Here is a 17913-nt window from a genome sequence, read left to right on the forward strand (position 1 = left end):
GTCTGAATGACAAGACAAGATTGATAAAATAATTTAATTAATAATAAATATTTAATTGCAATTCGTGATGCATAAATTGACACTCTAAATAAAAAATTACGACCCTTTAGACTCTATGGATAAGGCCCAATACATAAATGAAATACTAATACGTATAGACAGATGTTATAGTTTGGATATTCTGTTCACATCCCAAAACAAAAAGTTGTAACAATATAGGCCTATTTTCATTCTTGATCCAAAATACTAGTAGTAAACAGAAACTGTGGATATTCTGTTCATAACCCAAACAAAAAGTTGTAACAAAATAGGCCCATTTTCGTTCTTGCTCCAAAATACTAGTAGTAAACCGAATTCTAACAATATACACTATAAACTGTGGATATTCTATTCATAATCCAAAACAAAAAAGTTGTAATAATATAGGCCCATTTTCGTTCTTGATCCAAAATACTTGTAGTAAACCGAATTCTAACAACATACGCTATAAACGGTGGATATTCTGTTCATAGCCCAAAACAAAAAGTTGTAACAATATATGCCTATTTTCGTTCTTGATCCAAAATACTACTCCCTCTGTCCCGTTTTAGGAGTCCCGATTGAGTCGGACACATGTTTTAAGAAAGTGTTTGAGTGGGTAATAAATAAATATTATAGTGGATGTTGGGATCCACTTTTAATTGATTGTGTAATAAATAAATGTTGAAGTGGATGTTGGAATCCACTAGTTTTTAACTTACTTTTTAGGTATTTTTTATTAGTTTATCCCAACCATGATTTCTAAAGCGGGACGGAGGAAATAGTAGTAAACAAAATTCTAACAATATACACTATAAACTGTGGATATTCTGTTCATAGCCCAAAACAAAAAGTTGCAACAATATAGGCCTATTTTCATTCTTGGTCCAAAATACTAGTAGTAAACAGAATTCTAACAATATACTCAACAAAAAGTTGCAGCAATATAGGCCTATTTTCATTCTTGGTCCAAAATACTAGTAGTAAACAGAATTCTAACAATATACTCAACAAAAAGTTGCAACAATATAGGCCTATTTTCATTCTTGGTCCAAAATACTAGTAGTAAACAGAATTCTAACAATATACAATATAAACTGTGGATATTATATTCTGTTCTTAGCCCAAAACAAAAAGTTGTAACAATACATGCCCAATTTTCATTCTTGATCCAAGATACTAGTAGTGAATCGAATTCTAACAATATCACTATAAATTGTGGATATTCTGTTCATAGCTCAAAACAAAAAGTTGTAACAATATAGGCCCATTTTCGTTCTTGATCCAAAAACTAATAGTAAACAGAATGCTAACAATATACACTATACACGGTGAAATAAAATTCAAAACACCCAAATCAAAATCTCATACTACCTCCGTCCCTGAAAATTTGATACACATTACTATTTTGATCCGTCCCTGAAAATTTGATACACTTCACTTTTACCATTTTTGATAGTGGACCCCATATTCCACTAACTCATTCCTACTCACATTTTATTATAAAACTAATACTTTAAAAGTAGGACCCACATCCTACCAACTTTTTCAACTCACTTTTCATTACATTTCTTAAAACCCGTGTCGGGTCAAAGTGTAGCAAATTTTGGGGGACGGAGGTAGTACATCATAATAGTAATCCAATCCAATCACTTCTCCAAAATTCCAACTCCATTACTATCTCGACATCGTAATAATAAGCTTAAGATCACTTTTAAAATTCATATAAAATACCAAAATTATTCCAATATTTATAATTTTAATTCCAATACCCGTATTATTGATAATAAGTTTCCTAATTAAAACAATAACTAATCATCACACGAAAATTGGTTCAAGTCAAACTCCACCTTTTATGTGAAGAAACTTTGTTAAGAGAGTTTGAATAAATCTTTATAAAATTGAAACTCAATAGATATATAATACTCCGCAGGGTTTTGATCTATAAAGACCAGATTTAAATACAGAAACGCAGAACAAAGTTATACGTAGGGCATTTTTAGGTCATAGTCAGTTTATTTTTAGGTCATGCTAACAAAGCATGACCTAAAATGATCCTAACATGACATAAACCCAAATTTTATAATATGACCTAAAACTACTTAATTATGACCTTTCGTATTTTTGGTTAACTATTGACCATTAGATCATCTAATCCTAGGGCCAAGATTAGGGCTGCATTTCTGGATTTAAAAGCATTCTTATTTTGATCATCTCCCATACTCCGTATGTTTATATCTGGTCGTCAAACCACAACTAAATTTTCAATTGAAACAAAAAAGTTGATAGGAAGAATAAAAATATAAGAAAATGATAAAGAAAAGAATACTTGAGAGAAAGTTAGCCTTCACAAGATAAGCATATGCATAAGTATTAAAGGGAATGGTATCCAATTCTGTGCATAAAATGAGCCCATACTTTTCCTTTTTATTAAAAAGTATTTTTATTTAATCTTAAAAAATACTATTACAAATTAATTAAGTTATAAATAATGATTATGTAATAACTCTGCCAAACTTACGCCATCTAAAAGATTCAAACTTTCGTTTAACTCTCTGTGTTAGAGAAGTTGTTTGACATTATTCGTATTTTTTGTTTGATCACTAATTGAATATATAATCATAGTAATTAAATATTAATACTCTTTTTGTCCATATCTTCTCATGTTGGAAAGTTGGATATTAACTAATTGAATATACATATGATCAAGGAAAATCAACACAAGAAAGGAATTGATCACACTATCATGTATAGAATATCATAGTCCAAAATTGTAACTTGATGTAGTATTCTAGTCTAAAATTGTAACTTATCATAGGTAGCAAATATTACAATTCTCGATCCTTTTATCAAGAATTTTTTTAAAAAAAGTTGTAGGCAAGAATTAAAATAACAGGAGTAGTATGAAAATGAAAGTAAAGTATCTTGAATGGAAGGCTTTAAAGTGTAAAGTGTAAAGTGTAAAGTGTAAACTATACTGCAGCTCACCACAATTATTCTTATCACTTTCAATTGCATCTCTCTCATTCTCTCTGTACCAATTCATCCATTTTCTCTTTGGCTCTTTCTGAATCAATTACAATCTTAAACAATGGAAGGAGAAGCTGTCGCTGCCGTCATTAAAGTTTTAGTTCAAAACCTCATCGACCATTCCAAGAAAGAGATCTCATTAATCCGAGGTCTCGACAAAGAAGCAGCAAAGCTAGCTGGGAGTTTAGATACGATCCAGCAATTGTTGAACGATGCTGAGAGCCGTACTATTCCAGGTGGGGCTGTCAAAAGCTGGCTGAGGAAGCTCGAAGATGTGGCGTTTGATGCTGACAATGTTTTGGACGAACTCAACTATCATCACCTCTCCAAACAAATCAACTCCATGAAGCCCATGAAAGAAAAGGTACTCTCATGCTTCTCATCCTTCAGTCATATTGCCCATCCCAGAAATATTGCTCTCAAAATCCAAGAAATCAATGAGAATTTGGAATATGTTCGAAAAGAGGGAGTCGAGCTTGGCCTCAAAGAGAGGCTAGCCAACGATGTGGCAAAATTGCCTCATGCTGCTTTTGAAACTGATTCCTTCTCACATGATCCAATTTTCATTGGAAGAGATGAGTTGGTTTTGGAAATAGTTGAGGTTATTAACACTCGCACCACAACTGATGATCGTGTAGTTTCTATCTTTGCCATTGTTGGAATGGGAGGATTGGGGAAGACAACTTTGACTAGGAATGTCTTTCATCATCCAAAGATAAAAACTCTCTTTGGATCACATCTTTGGGTGCATGTTTCCCAAAATTTTGATCCAATAATTCTTTTCAAGAAAATCCTCAAGGAGTTGACTTCTTCTGATCATGATGAAATCGAGAGTAGCCAAGATACTCTCGAAAACACATCTTCTGATCAAGCTGAAGATCAAAGTAGGCAGGATTTTCTGAAAAGGACTTCTTTTGGTCAAGTTGATGTTGAGAGTAGGCAAGATTTTATGAAAAAGAATTCTCATGATCAAGTTGAGGTTGAGAGTAGGCAGGATATTTTGAAAAGTCTTAAAAAAGCTTTCAAAGATAAAACATATATTCTTATTCTTGATGATGTTTGGAATCAAGATCGTCCCAAATGGGATGATTTTATTAATTCTTTGGTTGGCGTTACTTCTGTCAAGGGAAATGCGATTGTTGTTACTACCAGAAATATGGAAGTCGCTTCAACTATGCAATCACTTCATACACATGAGCTCAAAGGATTATCACATGAAGATTGTTGGTCAATAATCAAAGCAAAAACTTTTGGAGAAGAGGATATTCCATTAGAGTTTGAGGCCATAGGGAGGAAGATTGCATCAAGATGCCAAGGTTTGCCATTAGCTGCTAATGTAGTTGGTGGAGCACTATGCAATAAGTCGGAAGATGAATGGCTCTCGATCGAAGAGAAATGGGTTTCTCATGATGAAGGGGATCATATCACCAAATTATTGAAGTTAAGCTTTGATAATTTGTCTCTTCCGTCACTCAAGAAGTGTTTTGCATGTTGTTCGATTTTTCCTAAAGGTCGCAAAATCAAAAGTCAAGAACTGATTGAGTATTGGATGGCAGAAGGATTTCTTGAAGCTAATGGAAGCAGTGAGATGGAGTGCTTGGGTGATAAATTTATGAAAGTTCTTCTGCACAACTCTCTGCTACAAGTTGCAGAAAGAGATGATTATGGATATGTAGAGAGTTGTGTGATGCACGATCTTGTGCATGATCTCGCATGTTCAATTTCAGTTTCTTCTAACATTATTGAAGGCGGGAGCCGAGTGAGATACATGAATCATGATGAAAAAGGTCGTTTTCCAAAAGAAGTGGCAAAATATATGCGTACATTACTGTTCGAGGGAAACATTTATCGTCACATGTTTGCAGATTTTGAGCATCTACATGTTTTAATTCTAGATGATGATGAATGTAAAAGGTTGCCAATTTCGATACGGAAGTTAATACATTTAAGGAAACTGGATATTTCGTCGACGCGTATAAAATATTTGCCGGACTGGATAGGTGATCTCCATCAGTTGCAAACATTAAACACAGGTACAAGAAGATTGAGGGAACTGCCTAATACTCTGAAGTACTTGATTAATATAAGGCATCTTTATATCAATTCATTAACAAAGTTGCCTGCTGAGATTGGGAGTTTAACTTCTCTCCAGACGCTAGAGTATTTTAGTGTTGGCGACAAGAATGGATGCAAAATCGAAGAGATCGGGAGTTTGAATGGTCTCAAAGGAAAACTGGAAATTTCTAAACTTGAGAGGGTTGAAAACAAGAAAGAGGCTGAGAAAGCAAGTCTATCTAACAAGTCAAAAATATTGGAGTTGCGTTTGAAATGGAACATGCGTAGAGAAGTTGAAGCTACAAATGATGAGAACGTGTTGGAAGGCCTCCAACCTCACTTTAATCTGAAGAAGTTAGAGATTGAAGGATTCAAGGGAAAAAGATTTCCATCATGGACTCAAAATATGGTAATTGAAAATGTGTCTCAAGGTTGTTGGGTAGCACTTAACAAGTTGATTGAGATAAAACTCTCCAACTGCTCAGAATGTGAAGAAATCCCAATGTTAGGCCAGTTGCCAAATCTCAAGTCTCTTTGGTTAGAAGGATTGACAAACGTGCAGTCCATAAATTCTTTATTCTATGGATTAGTGAATGAGGAGACACGTATTGTTTTTCCAGCTCTAGGAAGGCTCGTGTTGGTTGAAATGCCTAAACTGACAGAGTGGGCAGAAGTAGAATCTGCAGGTGCAAATGATGTGAAGGTGTTTCCTAACCTCCAACACTTGGAGATCTCTCAGTGCAAACAATTGATGAGTTTTCCTAATCATTCGTGGCCATGCCTCAAAGGTTTGACGATCAGGGAGACTGGGAGCATGCCTTTAACATGCATATTCAACACAGAATTAAAGTTTCTAACAGAGCTTTGCATAGAAGGAATAGATGATTTGGAATATCTACCAAATTGGTTATTCTATAACAATCCCAATCTCTTGGAGTTAAGTATAAGAAAGTGTTCCAATTTGAGAGAATTACCAGATGGTCTAGGCACCCTCAATTCTTTGGAGCAGCTGATAATAAGCCAGTGTCTAAATTTGGAACGAGTAGCAGATATTGGTGCACAACAATATTCACAAGGAAGCATCACATGTCTTAAAAGGTTGGAGATTTGTGAATGCAAAGCTTTGTTGTACTTTCCATGTGAAATGGTAGGATCCTTGCTTGAGGAACTGGAGTTGACAAATTTAAGTAGCATAAAGAACCTACCCGGAATAATTGATTGTCTGCCGAAATTGCCTCGTCTAACACGTTTACGAATCATTGGTGATTCTCAATTTATGGCCACTTATTCCAGAAATATGTTAAAAATTGATGTTAATGTTGAGGGATCCATGGAGACCGTTGACGGCTTATTGCAAATATGCAACAATCAGCCACTTAGGCATTTAGAATTGAAAGGAAGGGAAGGTTGGGGAAATTTTCCAGAATCAATTCAACATCTCACCTCTATTGTGCTCATGAAGATAGAGAATTATGGAATGGAAGAATTTCCTGAATGGTTGGGGAACCTCTCATCTCTGAGGATAATGCTTATATATAACTGCAAGAAGTTAAGGAGTCTGCATGCAATGCGGGGCCTCACATCACTTCAATACTTAATTATTAGAGACTGCCCAGAAATAAGTATTGAACAACAAAGTGATGCAGCTGATTCCCAATGGCCCAACATTTCCCATATCCCCAACATCTATATTGATCGACACAGAATAGGTGAGTATGAATACATATTCTTGTTTCCTTTTAATAGATAAAATTGCATGTCTATCTCCTCACCACCACATTATATTGACTTTCAGTGGCTTATTGATTTCACCTTTTCTCCATTAATCCTTTTTGTGTTTGATAATTAAAGGATGGAGGAGAAAACTTGAGATTTTGATGAGTGGTTGCCTCTAAAGAGTCCATTTGATTTGCTCACCCTTTCTTCATTCTTACTGGTAAGAAACCACATATTGCAATACTTTCTTTGCTTTTTGTCAATTAGATTACTAGTTGATGTCGACACCATACTATTCAGACATTTCTGCTCATATTCAGTTGATGGAATAGCAAGAGTTATCCATTGCGTTATTTTGCTGATCCCAAAATGCAGGTATTTCCCAAAAGTGCAAATAATATCCCCAACATGATTAACACAAATTGGATCTTATATTTTTCATTATGTGTTTCATCGAATATTAGTTTAATACTCCCTGTGTCCCATTAAAAATAAAAACGTTTTGTTTTTGGGTTGTTCCACTAAAAATGAAACATTCACTGGGTGAGTATGAATACATATTCTTGTTTCACTTTATAGAAACAGTTGCATGTCTATTTCCTCAGCACCTCATTATATTCACTTTCAGAGACTTATTGATTTAACCTTTTCTCCATTAATCCTTTTTGTGTTTCCTAATTAAAGGATGGAGGAGAAAACTTAAGATTGTGATGAGTGGGTGCCTATAAAGTGCCCATTTGAGTTGCTCAACCTTTCTTCATTATTACTGGTAAGAAACCTCACATTGCAATTCTCTTTTCTTTCTTTGCTTTTTGTCAATGAGATTACTAATTGACGAGGATGTTGACACCATATTTTTCAGACATTTCTGCATATTTTCAGTTGAGGGAATAGCGTGATTTTGCTGCATGCTCTGCTCCCAAAATACAGGTATTTTCCATTAGCTGTTGAGACTGTAAAGTGCAAATTAATATATATATGATATGATTGCAAGAAGTTAAGGAGTCTACATGCACTGCGGTGCCTCACATCACTTGATTTCTAATATAATATAATTGCAAGAAGTTAAGGCGTCTACATGCAGTCCGGGGCCTCACATCACTGCGATACTTAACTGTTAATGGCTGCCCAGAAATAAGTATTGAAGCAGCTGATTCCCAATGGCCCAACATTTCCCATATCCAACATTGAGATTGATGGAGACAGAATACGTGAGTATAAATACATTTTCTTGTTTCATTTTATAGAAACAGTTACATATCTATTTCCTCATGCAAATTGGATCTTTATATGCTCCATCGTGAGGGTATTGCCCTCCTAATCTGCTGTCTACAATCTCCAACAGTTTTTTCATTTTGCTGAAATATCGTTTCACCCACACAACGAGATTCTTCTCTTTTATGGTCAAAGACTCGAAGCCCAGTGAGTAACTCCAGAAGAACAATCCCAAAGCTGTATACATCGGATTTCATTGTGAGCCGACCCGCTCCTGAACAAGAATTCAAATGAAAACTGGCATAGTATTATTTGAGGCACAAAGCGCTATTACTTAAGAAAAAAGGAATAAATTTGCATTAAACTTGTTTTAGCTTTCGCACTTTAGATCTCGTTGATGAAACGGAAGGAGTACTAGTAGATATGAAAACTACACATATAACACCAAATGTCACCATAAACATTGGGACTGAAATTTTGGTTGTATTTCTGAGATTAGTGAAACATAGCTGGTTAGCAAGTTCCACCTGTGAAGAAAATGAGACATATATTCCGTTTTTCTCATTTCACTTCATCAGTCACCATAATCTGATATCAGTCCACATTCATGGAATAATTGCAGGAAATAACTTGGAATAAAATCAGCCCAAGAGTTGACTATGAAATACTCCACTATGATTATGCACTATTTTAAGTAAGTAGGAATTGGAGGGATTTGAATAAATAAGATGTGATTTGAATCAATTAGGTGCAAGTTTGGTGGGATTATTATATTGTAAATCCTATATATACTATGAAGGTTTTTGAGAAAGGTATCGAGAAAAGATCAATTGTATCGGTGTATACCGTAGGCCTCCTAGGAGGATTGTCTCTTTCATTTGTTTCTGTATTTCAAGTTAAGTTATATCCCAATCCAGTTTCTATGCATACACATTTTCTTCATGCGTTTACTTCATATCATAATCATCTGCTAAGACCATTGTATGTATAAAACAAAGTTAGATATATAGTTCCATTTTTCTCATTTCACTTCATCAGTCAACATTTTCATCTTCTATGACCATTACATATTCAGATGAATAGACTTAGAATTAAACAAAGTAAGATGCATAGTAATCATATGTTTATAGACACAATTTCATACACTAAGTGAGAGCTTGTAACAATTCCCATTACAACAATCCAAAACGTAACCAAACATACATGGGTATTACAGTGATTCAAGCACACCTAAAACCTCAGACATTTTTGGTCTTAATCCATGATCTATTCTCAGACATTGCAGATATATCTTGGCAACTTCATATGCTTCTTCAGGAGGGTATTTACCCTCTAATCTGCTATCCACAATTCGTGAGTCTTGAGGATTTTCTATTTGAAGGATTTGTGTTTGAGTTTGAGGTGCTTCCAAAGAGGGAGTCGTTTTCCAATAAAAATTTCTTCAAATTCACACTGGTATGATTCAGCTTCACCAACGATTAATCCCATATTCTTTCATTTATATTTCTTATACAATTAGTTTAAGCCATCATCTCCAATTCTAGCCATGTAACTGTAAATTGCATATTAAATTTCCCAACAGGTTTGGCATCTGTTTGTGCAGTGTGAATTTCTTATACCGCAAAGTGATGGCAGAAGAAGATGAAACAGATTCGCGTGTTAGAGCAACGTCGAAATTTGCATACCAAGAGAGTTTGACTTTTTACTCATTTTATTCCTGGGGTTATTGCATGAAAATTGTAAAAAATGTATGGCATTTAAGAAGTTCGGATTGATTTGTTGTATTTTATAGAATAAGCTCATATGCATGTTTTAAAAACGATCTGCAAAATGAGTTCTTTCCAAGATTTAATCTTCTATCAAATAATCATTAGTTTAAGGCATAGTATAAACAAATTGTTCAAATACACAGTAGGCAATAACATGAGGAAACTGTGGTGAATTAGCAACAGCAATCATTTATCAGAATTCAATGAAAATGAAAACAAAGGATTACATCCTTTATAGCGATCATACGAGTAACATGATTGGTTACTTTTGGACTTATATGTTTTCCCTTTCGAGTACGTCCATAACAATGAGGCCCAATACATAAATGAAATATGGAGATGTTAAAGTTTGGGCATATCCAATATTCTATTCACAGCCAAAAACGAAAAATTGTACTAACACAATCTAGGCTCATTAAACTAGTAGACAAAATTATAACAACATAAATAAACTATGAAACAAAATTCAAAACTCCCAAATCAAAATCTCAGGGTCTCTTAAACATCACTACTACACCAGTTCAATCAATGCTCCAAATTATATGTTTTTTGAACTGTGTTGACATCATAATCTATTTGACCGAATTGAAAAAATTCCACACTGTAAAAAGTTTGTGATTTTAAGATCACTTTTAAAATTCATGAGAAATACTACAGTTTACACAAAATTTATTATTTTTAAGATCAATATCCCTATTATTAATAAAAAGTACAGGGGTGTGCATTTGGGTTTTGGTTCGGTTTTTCGCCCAAACCGAACCGAACCCGAAAAACCGAATATTGGCTAAAATTGAAACCAAACCGAACCGAAAAACCGAAAACCGAACTTAAAAAACCGAACCAAACCGAAGAACCCGAAATTTTGAAAACAAAATCGAAAAAAATAGTATATTTTAATAGGGTCATCTTCTAATGTTTTTAGCATCACAATCACAAATCAAGACCAAATCTCCACCCTTGGATCTTAAAATGAGTGGTTGAGATTAAATCTTACGAATCTCAATAAATAGTAGACAAAATCTCAATACAGTTTTATTGAGATTTCACGTGCATAATGTTGAGATTTCACATGCATAATGTTGAGATTTTACATGCATAATATTGAGATTTTTTTATGTATTTGTTGATAAAAAAATATGTTACGAAAACTGAAACAAAAATCATCAAATTTCATCATCCGAACGTCGTCGGAACATATGCAAGTGAGATATCGTTAGAATCCTTATAAAATTACCTTTAATTTGATATATTTTTTGTTAAAAAATAATATAAATCGAGTGAGTTATGTAAATTTAAAGTTTAAATAAGAGAGAATTGACATTAATACCCTTCAATTTTATTTAATACTCATTTAAATTTTTCCACATGGCATTATATCCACCACTAGATCTTCTAATCTAATGGTTAAAAATTGGTCTTAGTTTTTGATTGCTAATTAGTTAGCAATTGATCACATCCCTATTTTAATATATTTAATTTATTTTATTTTATATATACTAATAGAATATAAATATATACTCCCTCCGTCCCCCATTAAGAGTCACTTTTTTCCATTTCGGTCCGTCCCCAATTAAGAGTCACACTTCATTTTTACTATAAATGGTAGTAGGTCCCACGTTCCACTAACTCACTTCACTCACATTTTATTATAAAACCAATATAAAAAAGTGCGTCCCACATTCCACTAATTTTTTCAACCAACTTTTCTTTACATTTCTTAAAACTCGTGCCCGGTCAAACTGTGACTGCTAATGGGGGACGGAGGGAGTATAATATAAAATTAATATAACATATAAAATTAATATAACATTATATAATATTTATTATATAAAAATATATTAGAAGAATATATATTATATATATGATATAATATACTAAATTAATAGGATAAAAATATATAATAATGTATTTAAAATATAATTCGGTTTTTATGGTTTTTTTTTCGCCTAAATCGAACCGAACCTAAAAACCGAAATTTTTGTATTTTTAAAACCGAACCGAATTTCAAAATTTTGGTTTGGTTCGATTCTGATATTCAGTTTTCTGTTATTTTACTCACCCCTAAAAGTACTCCTTAAAAATTTGTCATTTATTTCTAATTTCGTCCGTTACCAAAAATTTGTCACCTACCACTTTTACTATTTTTAGTAGTAAACTCGTATTCCTACTTTTCAATTATATTTTTTAAAACTTGTAGATTATAGATTTCCCTTGTTAAAACAATAATGACTCATCACATCAATTTAGCTTAAGCCAAACTGATACTTTTTTCTGATGAAACTTTGTTAAGATTTTGAACAAAGTTTTATTATAATATGTTGAATTGGTTGTCAAACACAACCAAAATTTTTAGTTAAAACAAAAAAAGTGGCTGGCAATAATTGAAATATAACAAAATGAAAAAGAAAAGGGTTTTTGGCTTTTTAAACCAAAACCTTTCCCTGAATTCCGATTTTTCCCATGAACTATGAGATTTTTTTTTAAAACCACGAACTTCCATTTCGTTAGGATTTTCCCTCGGCGGGTCAACGACGAAACCCAGGTTGTCTACATGTTAATTTTAACCCTATTTGTCACTAAATTGATTACTTGGATTCTATTTGGCACAATAATACATACAGTCACAATTATTACATAACAAATGATAACTATTGAATAAACAAAACACAACTTTAACATTTTGAATTATGCTATTCGTGTCGGAAATGTGCTATTCGGGTCGGGTTGGGAAAATCCTAACGAAATGAAAGTTCGTGGTTTTAAAAACAAATCTCATACTTCATGGGAAAAACCGGAATTCGTGGAAAGATTTTGGTTTAAAAAGCCAAAAACCCAAAAGAAAAAGCATAGTTATCCACTTATCCTCAAGATATGCATATATATATATAGAATGAAAGGCTGTGATCTATTCAGCATGCACAAGAAAATAAGTGCATAAGTAAAAGATTGAAAAGGGAATGGAATCCTATGCTGTGCTAATCGTACTTTTCCTATTTACTAAAATATATTTTTAATTTATACTATTAAAAAGGAGTAGTACTATTACGATTTATAAGTTATGAAAAATGATCACATAATAAGTTATAAAACTTTATAAAAATACTACTCCTTTATTCTTTTATTATAATATTTCACCTTCAACATTTTATAGTTTTCATATCGGCAACCGTAATTTTCTTTTGATACTCTTCGAATTTTTCATTATTTCTTCAAAAACTGAATAACCATAAATATAAATTAGATATAAGTGTCACACATTTAATTCTTAAACACATGATTAACTATAAATTAGATATAAGTATTATCCATTTCTATTCCTAAGACGCTGCACCAAATATCCATTTCTATTCCAAGAATTGAAATATACTTAACTTAGAAATTAAAAAAAGAAATAGTCGTCGGCGAGAATTAAAAAAATATACTCTCCGTCCCGCTTTAGCAGTCTCATTGACTTTTCTGCACTCATTTTGTAAAAATAATAATAAATAGTTAAAATGGAGAAATAATAAATTAAGAGAATAATGTAGAGAAGAGACTTATCTATATTATTATCTCTCTTACTTTACCATTTCTCCACTTTAACTATTTATTATCATTTTCACAAAATGAATGCAGAAAAGTCAATGGGACTGCTAAAGCTGGACGGAGGGAGTACTATATTACTCCCTCTATATTTTAAAAATAGCAACTATTTTCATTTTGGGTCGTTCCTTCAAAATAGAAACTTTAGATTTTTTCTATTTTAGTATATGGATCTCACAATCCACTAACTCTACTTTCACTATTTTTCTCTTCCTTTCTCTTACTTTACTCGTTTTTCTTTTCCTCTCTCATTCTTTTCCAAATGTTTCTATTTTTTAAATATGGAGGGAGTATGAAAAATGGAAAGCTGTAAAGTGTAAATTGTACAGTATAAACTTTAGCAGCATCTCACCACAATTACTGTTATCACTCTCTATTGCAGCTCTATCCTTCTCTCTATACCAATCATTTCTCTTTGAGTCTTTTTGAATCAGTTATAAGCTCAAACAATGGAAGGAGAAGCTGTCGCAGCCGTCATTAAAGTTTTAGTTCAAAACCTCATCGACCATACTAAGAATGAGATCTCATTAATTCGAGGTCTCGACAAAGAAGCAGCAAAGCTAGCTGGGAGTTTAGATACAATCCAGCAATTGATGAATGATGCTGAGAGCCGTACCATTCCCGGTGGAGCTGTCAAAAGCTGGCTGAGGAAGCTCGAAGATGTGGCGTTTGACGCTGACAAAGTTTTGTATGAACTCAACTATCATCACCTCTCCAAACAAATCAAGCCCATCAAGCCCATGAAAGAAAAGGTACTCTCATGCTTCTCATCTTTGAGTCATATTGCCCATCCCAGAAATATAGCTCTTAAAATCCAAGAAATCAATGAGAATTTGGAGACCATTTACAAAGAGGGAGCGGTACTTGGCCTCGAGAAGAGGCTTGCCAACGATGTGCCAAAATTTCCTCATGTTGCTTTTGAAACTGATTCCTTCTCACATGATCCAATTTAGATTGGAAGAGATGAGTTGGTGTCGGAAATAGTTGAGGTTATTAACCCTTGTACCACAACTGATGAACGTGCGATTTCTATCGTTGCCATTGTGGGAACGGGAGGATTGGGGAAAACAACCTTAACTAGAAAAGTCTTTCATCTTCTAAAACAAAAGAATCTGTTTGGATCACATATTTGGGTCCATGTTTCTCATATTTTTGATCCAATCATTCTTTTCAAGAAAATCCTCAAATGCTTAACTTCTACAGATCAAGTTGTAGTTGAGAGTAGGGAAGATATTATGAAAAAGCTTCAAGGAGCTTTGGTTGACAAAACTTATCTTCTTATTCTTGACGATGTTTGGAATCAAGATCGTCCCAGATGGGATGATTTTATCAATTCTTTGGTTGGCGTCACTTCTACCAAGAGGAATGCGATTGTTATTACCACCAGAAATATGGAAGTTGCTTCAACTATGCAATCCCTTCATACACATGAGCTTAAAGGGTTATCACATGAAGATTGTTGGTCAATAATCAAAGTAAAAGCTTTTGGAAAAGAGAATGATATTCCATTAGAGTTTGAGGCCATAGGGAGGAAGATTGCATCAAGATGCCAAGGTTTGCCATTAGCTGCTAATGTAGTTGGTGGAGCACTATGCAATAAGTCGGAAGATGAATGGCTCTCGATCGAAGAGAAATGGCTTTCTCATGATGAAGGGGATCATATCACAAAGATATTGAAGTTGAGCTTTGATAATTTGTCTATGCCGTCACTCAAGAAGTGTTTTGCATGTTGTTCGATTTTTCCTAAAGGTCGCAAAATCAAAAGTCAAGAACTGATTGAGTATTGGATGGCAGAAGGATTTCTTGAAGCTAATGGAAGCAGTGAGATGGAGTGCTTGGGTGATAAATTTATGAAAGTTCTTCTGCACAACTCTCTGCTACAAGTTCTAGAAAGAGATGATTATGGAAGTGTAGAGAGTTGTGTGATGCACGATCTTGTGCATGATCTCGCATGTTCAATTTCTGTTACTTCTAATAATACAGAAGGCAAGAGCCGAGTGAGATACATGATTCATAATGAAGAAAGACGAATTCCAAAAGAAGTGGCAAAATATTTGCGTATGTTATTGTTCGAGGGAAACATTTATGATAGCATGTTTGCAGATTTCGAGCATCTACATATTTTAATTCTTGCAGATAATAAATGTATAAAGTTGCCAAGTTCGATAAGGAAGTTGATACATTTAAGGAAACTTGATATTTCGTCGATGCGTATCCTATATTTGGAGGACTGGATTGGTGATCTCCATCAGTTGCAAACATTAAACGCAGGTACAAGAAGATTGCGGAGACTGCCTAGTACTCTGCGGTACTTGATTAATATAAGGCATCTTTATATCAATTCATTAACAAAGTTGCCTGCTGAGATTGGGAGTTTAACTTCTCTCCAGACGCTAGAGTATTTTAGTGTTGGCGACAAGAATGGATGCAAAATCGAAGAGATCGGGAGTTTGAATGGTCTCAAAGGAAAACTGGAAATTTCTAAACTTGAGAGGGTTGAAAACAAGAAAGAGGCTGAGAAAGCAAGTCTATCTAACAAGTCAAAAATATTGGAGTTGCGTTTGACATGGAACATGCATGGAGAAGTTGAAGCTACAAATGATGAGAATGTGTTGGAAGGCCTCCAACCTCACTCTAATCTAAAGAAGTTAGACATTGAAGGGTTCAAGGGTAAAAGATTTCCATTCTGGACTCAAAATATGGTAACTGAAAATGTGTCTCAAGGTTGTTGGGTACCACTTAACAAGTTAATCGAGATAAAACTCTCCAAGTGCTCAGAATGTGAAGAAATCCCAATGTTTGGGTAGTTGCCATATCTCAAGTCTCTCCGGTTAGATGGATTGACAAATTTGAAGTCCATAAATTCTTCTTTCTTTGGATCAATGAATGAAGAGACACATATTGTTTTCCCAGCTCTTGAAAAACTCGTATTGCGTAACATGCAGAGGCTGACAGAGTGGGCCGAAGTGGAATCAGCGGGTGCAGGTGATGTCAAGTTATTTCCTAACCTCCAACACTTGGAGATCTCTCAGTGCAAGTAATTGATGAGTTTTCCTAACGATTCGTGGTCATGCCTCAAAAGTTTGATAATCAGGGGGACTGGGAGCATGCCTTTCACATACATATTCAAGACGAAATTAAAGTTGTTAACAGAGCTTTGCTTAGAAGGAATAGATGATCTGGAATATCTCCCAAATCGGTTATTCTATAACAATCCTAATCTCTTGGAGTTACGAATAATAATGTGTTCCAATTTGAGAGAATTACCAGATGGTCTAGGCGCCCTCAATTCTTTGGAGAAGTTGATGATAAGCGACTGTCCAAATTTGGAAAGAGTAGCAGATGTTGGTGCACAACAATCACAAGGAAGCCTCACATGTCTTAAATGTTTGTGGATTTGTAGATGCAAAGCTTTGCCTATTTTCCATGTGAAATGGTGGGATCCTTGCTTGAGGAACTGAGGTTGGAGAATTTAAATAGCCTAAAGAATCTACCTGAAATAATTGACTTTCTGCCGAAATTGCCTCGTCTGACATGTTTAGATATTATTGGTACTGTTTCTCGATTTTTGGCCACTTATTTCGATAATTGGTTAAGAATAGATGTTAGTACGGAGGGATCTATGGAGACCGTTGATGGCTTATTGCAAGGATGCTACTCCCACTCACTTAAGGTATTACAATTAAAAGGGAGGGAAGATTGGGGAAATTTGCCAGAATCAATTCAACATCTCACCTCTATTGGTCGGTTAGAGATAGAGAATTATGGAATGGAAGAGTTGCCTGAATGGTTGGGGAACTTCTCATCTCTATGGAATTTGCGTATAGATAATTGCAAGAAGTTAAGGCGTCTACATGCACTGCAGGGCCTCACATCACTTCAATACTTAGTTATTAAGGGCTGCCCAGAAGTAAGTATTGAACAACAAAGTGATGCAGCTGATTCCCAATGGCCCAACATTTCCCATATCCCCAACATCTATATTTAGTTTATCTGTTTGTTCTTACATTTATCTGCGAGGGAATGGATATATAAAATTAATGTTTAGTTTTTTACTATAGAAGCTTGTACACTGATAGGATAAACTTTCTGTCGGGCAGTGGATCGGTGATCGATAAATATCTGTCGCGGGCGAGTGTCCGACTCGTTCTCACTTTGGAGAAGCCGATAAAATATTATTGATATTCTTATTGTCTCAAAGGATTACAATGACTCCTATTTATAAGGCTAATAACTAACTTAATGAACTAGAAAACACAGATATGGAAAAGATATGTGAATCCTTAAAATATCTAAACAAAATATGAGATATGCTCGTATCAACTCCCCCACGGTTGAAATCCACTTTGTCCTCAAGGTGGAAACTTCGACACAATGAAGAGAGTCGAAAACATCAGCTTTGGCGGGCTATTGGCGGTGTGATGTCGGGATGCGGAAGTAGGGTTGTCCGGCGGCTAGAGCTCGGCGGATAGGCGAGACTAGGTAACCAGATCTGGTGTTGTGCGCGGAACATCCGTCGGGCAGCGAC

At 34.5% G+C, this 17913-nt stretch overlaps 1 protein-coding gene and 1 pseudogene across 6 annotated transcripts; both read left to right on the forward strand.

Moving 5' to 3' along the window:
• Positions 1-3047: 3047 nt before the first annotated feature.
• Positions 3048-9871, forward strand: LOC148931324 (putative disease resistance protein RGA3). 6 transcript variants are annotated; one of them, XM_089064253.1, is made up of 7 exons: positions 3048-6812; positions 6955-7039; positions 7120-7194; positions 7504-7588; positions 7682-8030; positions 9311-9489; positions 9617-9871. In XM_089064253.1, exons 1-2 carry the CDS (start codon positions 3110-3112, stop codon positions 6996-6998), a joined length of 3747 nt encoding a protein of 1248 aa, XP_088920379.1. In that variant the 5' UTR covers positions 3048-3109; the 3' UTR covers positions 6999-7039; positions 7120-7194; positions 7504-7588; positions 7682-8030; positions 9311-9489; positions 9617-9871. The 6 variants fall into 6 exon arrangements, with proteins under 6 accessions (XP_088920379.1, XP_088920377.1, XP_088920380.1 ...); XM_089064251.1 differs by lacking the exons at positions 9311-9489; positions 9617-9871 and adding an exon at positions 8165-8598 and having other exon boundaries at positions 7682-7749; positions 7885-8030; XM_089064254.1 differs by lacking the exons at positions 9311-9489; positions 9617-9871 and adding an exon at positions 8165-8598 and having other exon boundaries at positions 7682-7749; positions 7890-8030.
• Positions 9872-13816: 3945 nt separating this feature from the next.
• LOC148931325 (disease resistance protein RGA2-like) lies at positions 13817-17373 on the forward strand (annotated as a pseudogene).
• The last annotated feature ends 540 nt before the right edge of the window (positions 17374-17913 follow it).

This window comes from Salvia hispanica, chromosome 2 (assembly GCF_029641045.1).
Source record: "Salvia hispanica isolate PSC_SH4W2 chromosome 2, Shi_PSC_v1, whole genome shotgun sequence".
Classification (NCBI taxonomy): domain Eukaryota; kingdom Viridiplantae; phylum Streptophyta; class Magnoliopsida; order Lamiales; family Lamiaceae; genus Salvia; species Salvia hispanica.

Excerpts from the sequence above, each read along its gene's own strand:
- LOC148931324 (XM_089064253.1), top strand. The coding sequence starts at position 3,110 with ATGGAAGGAGAAGCTGTCGCTGCCGTCATTAAAGTTTTAGTTCAAAAC. Across the intron at positions 6,813-6,954 it reads TATTGATCGACACAGAATAG|GATGGAGGAGAAAACTTGAG; the intron begins GTGAGTATGAAT and ends TGATAATTAAAG.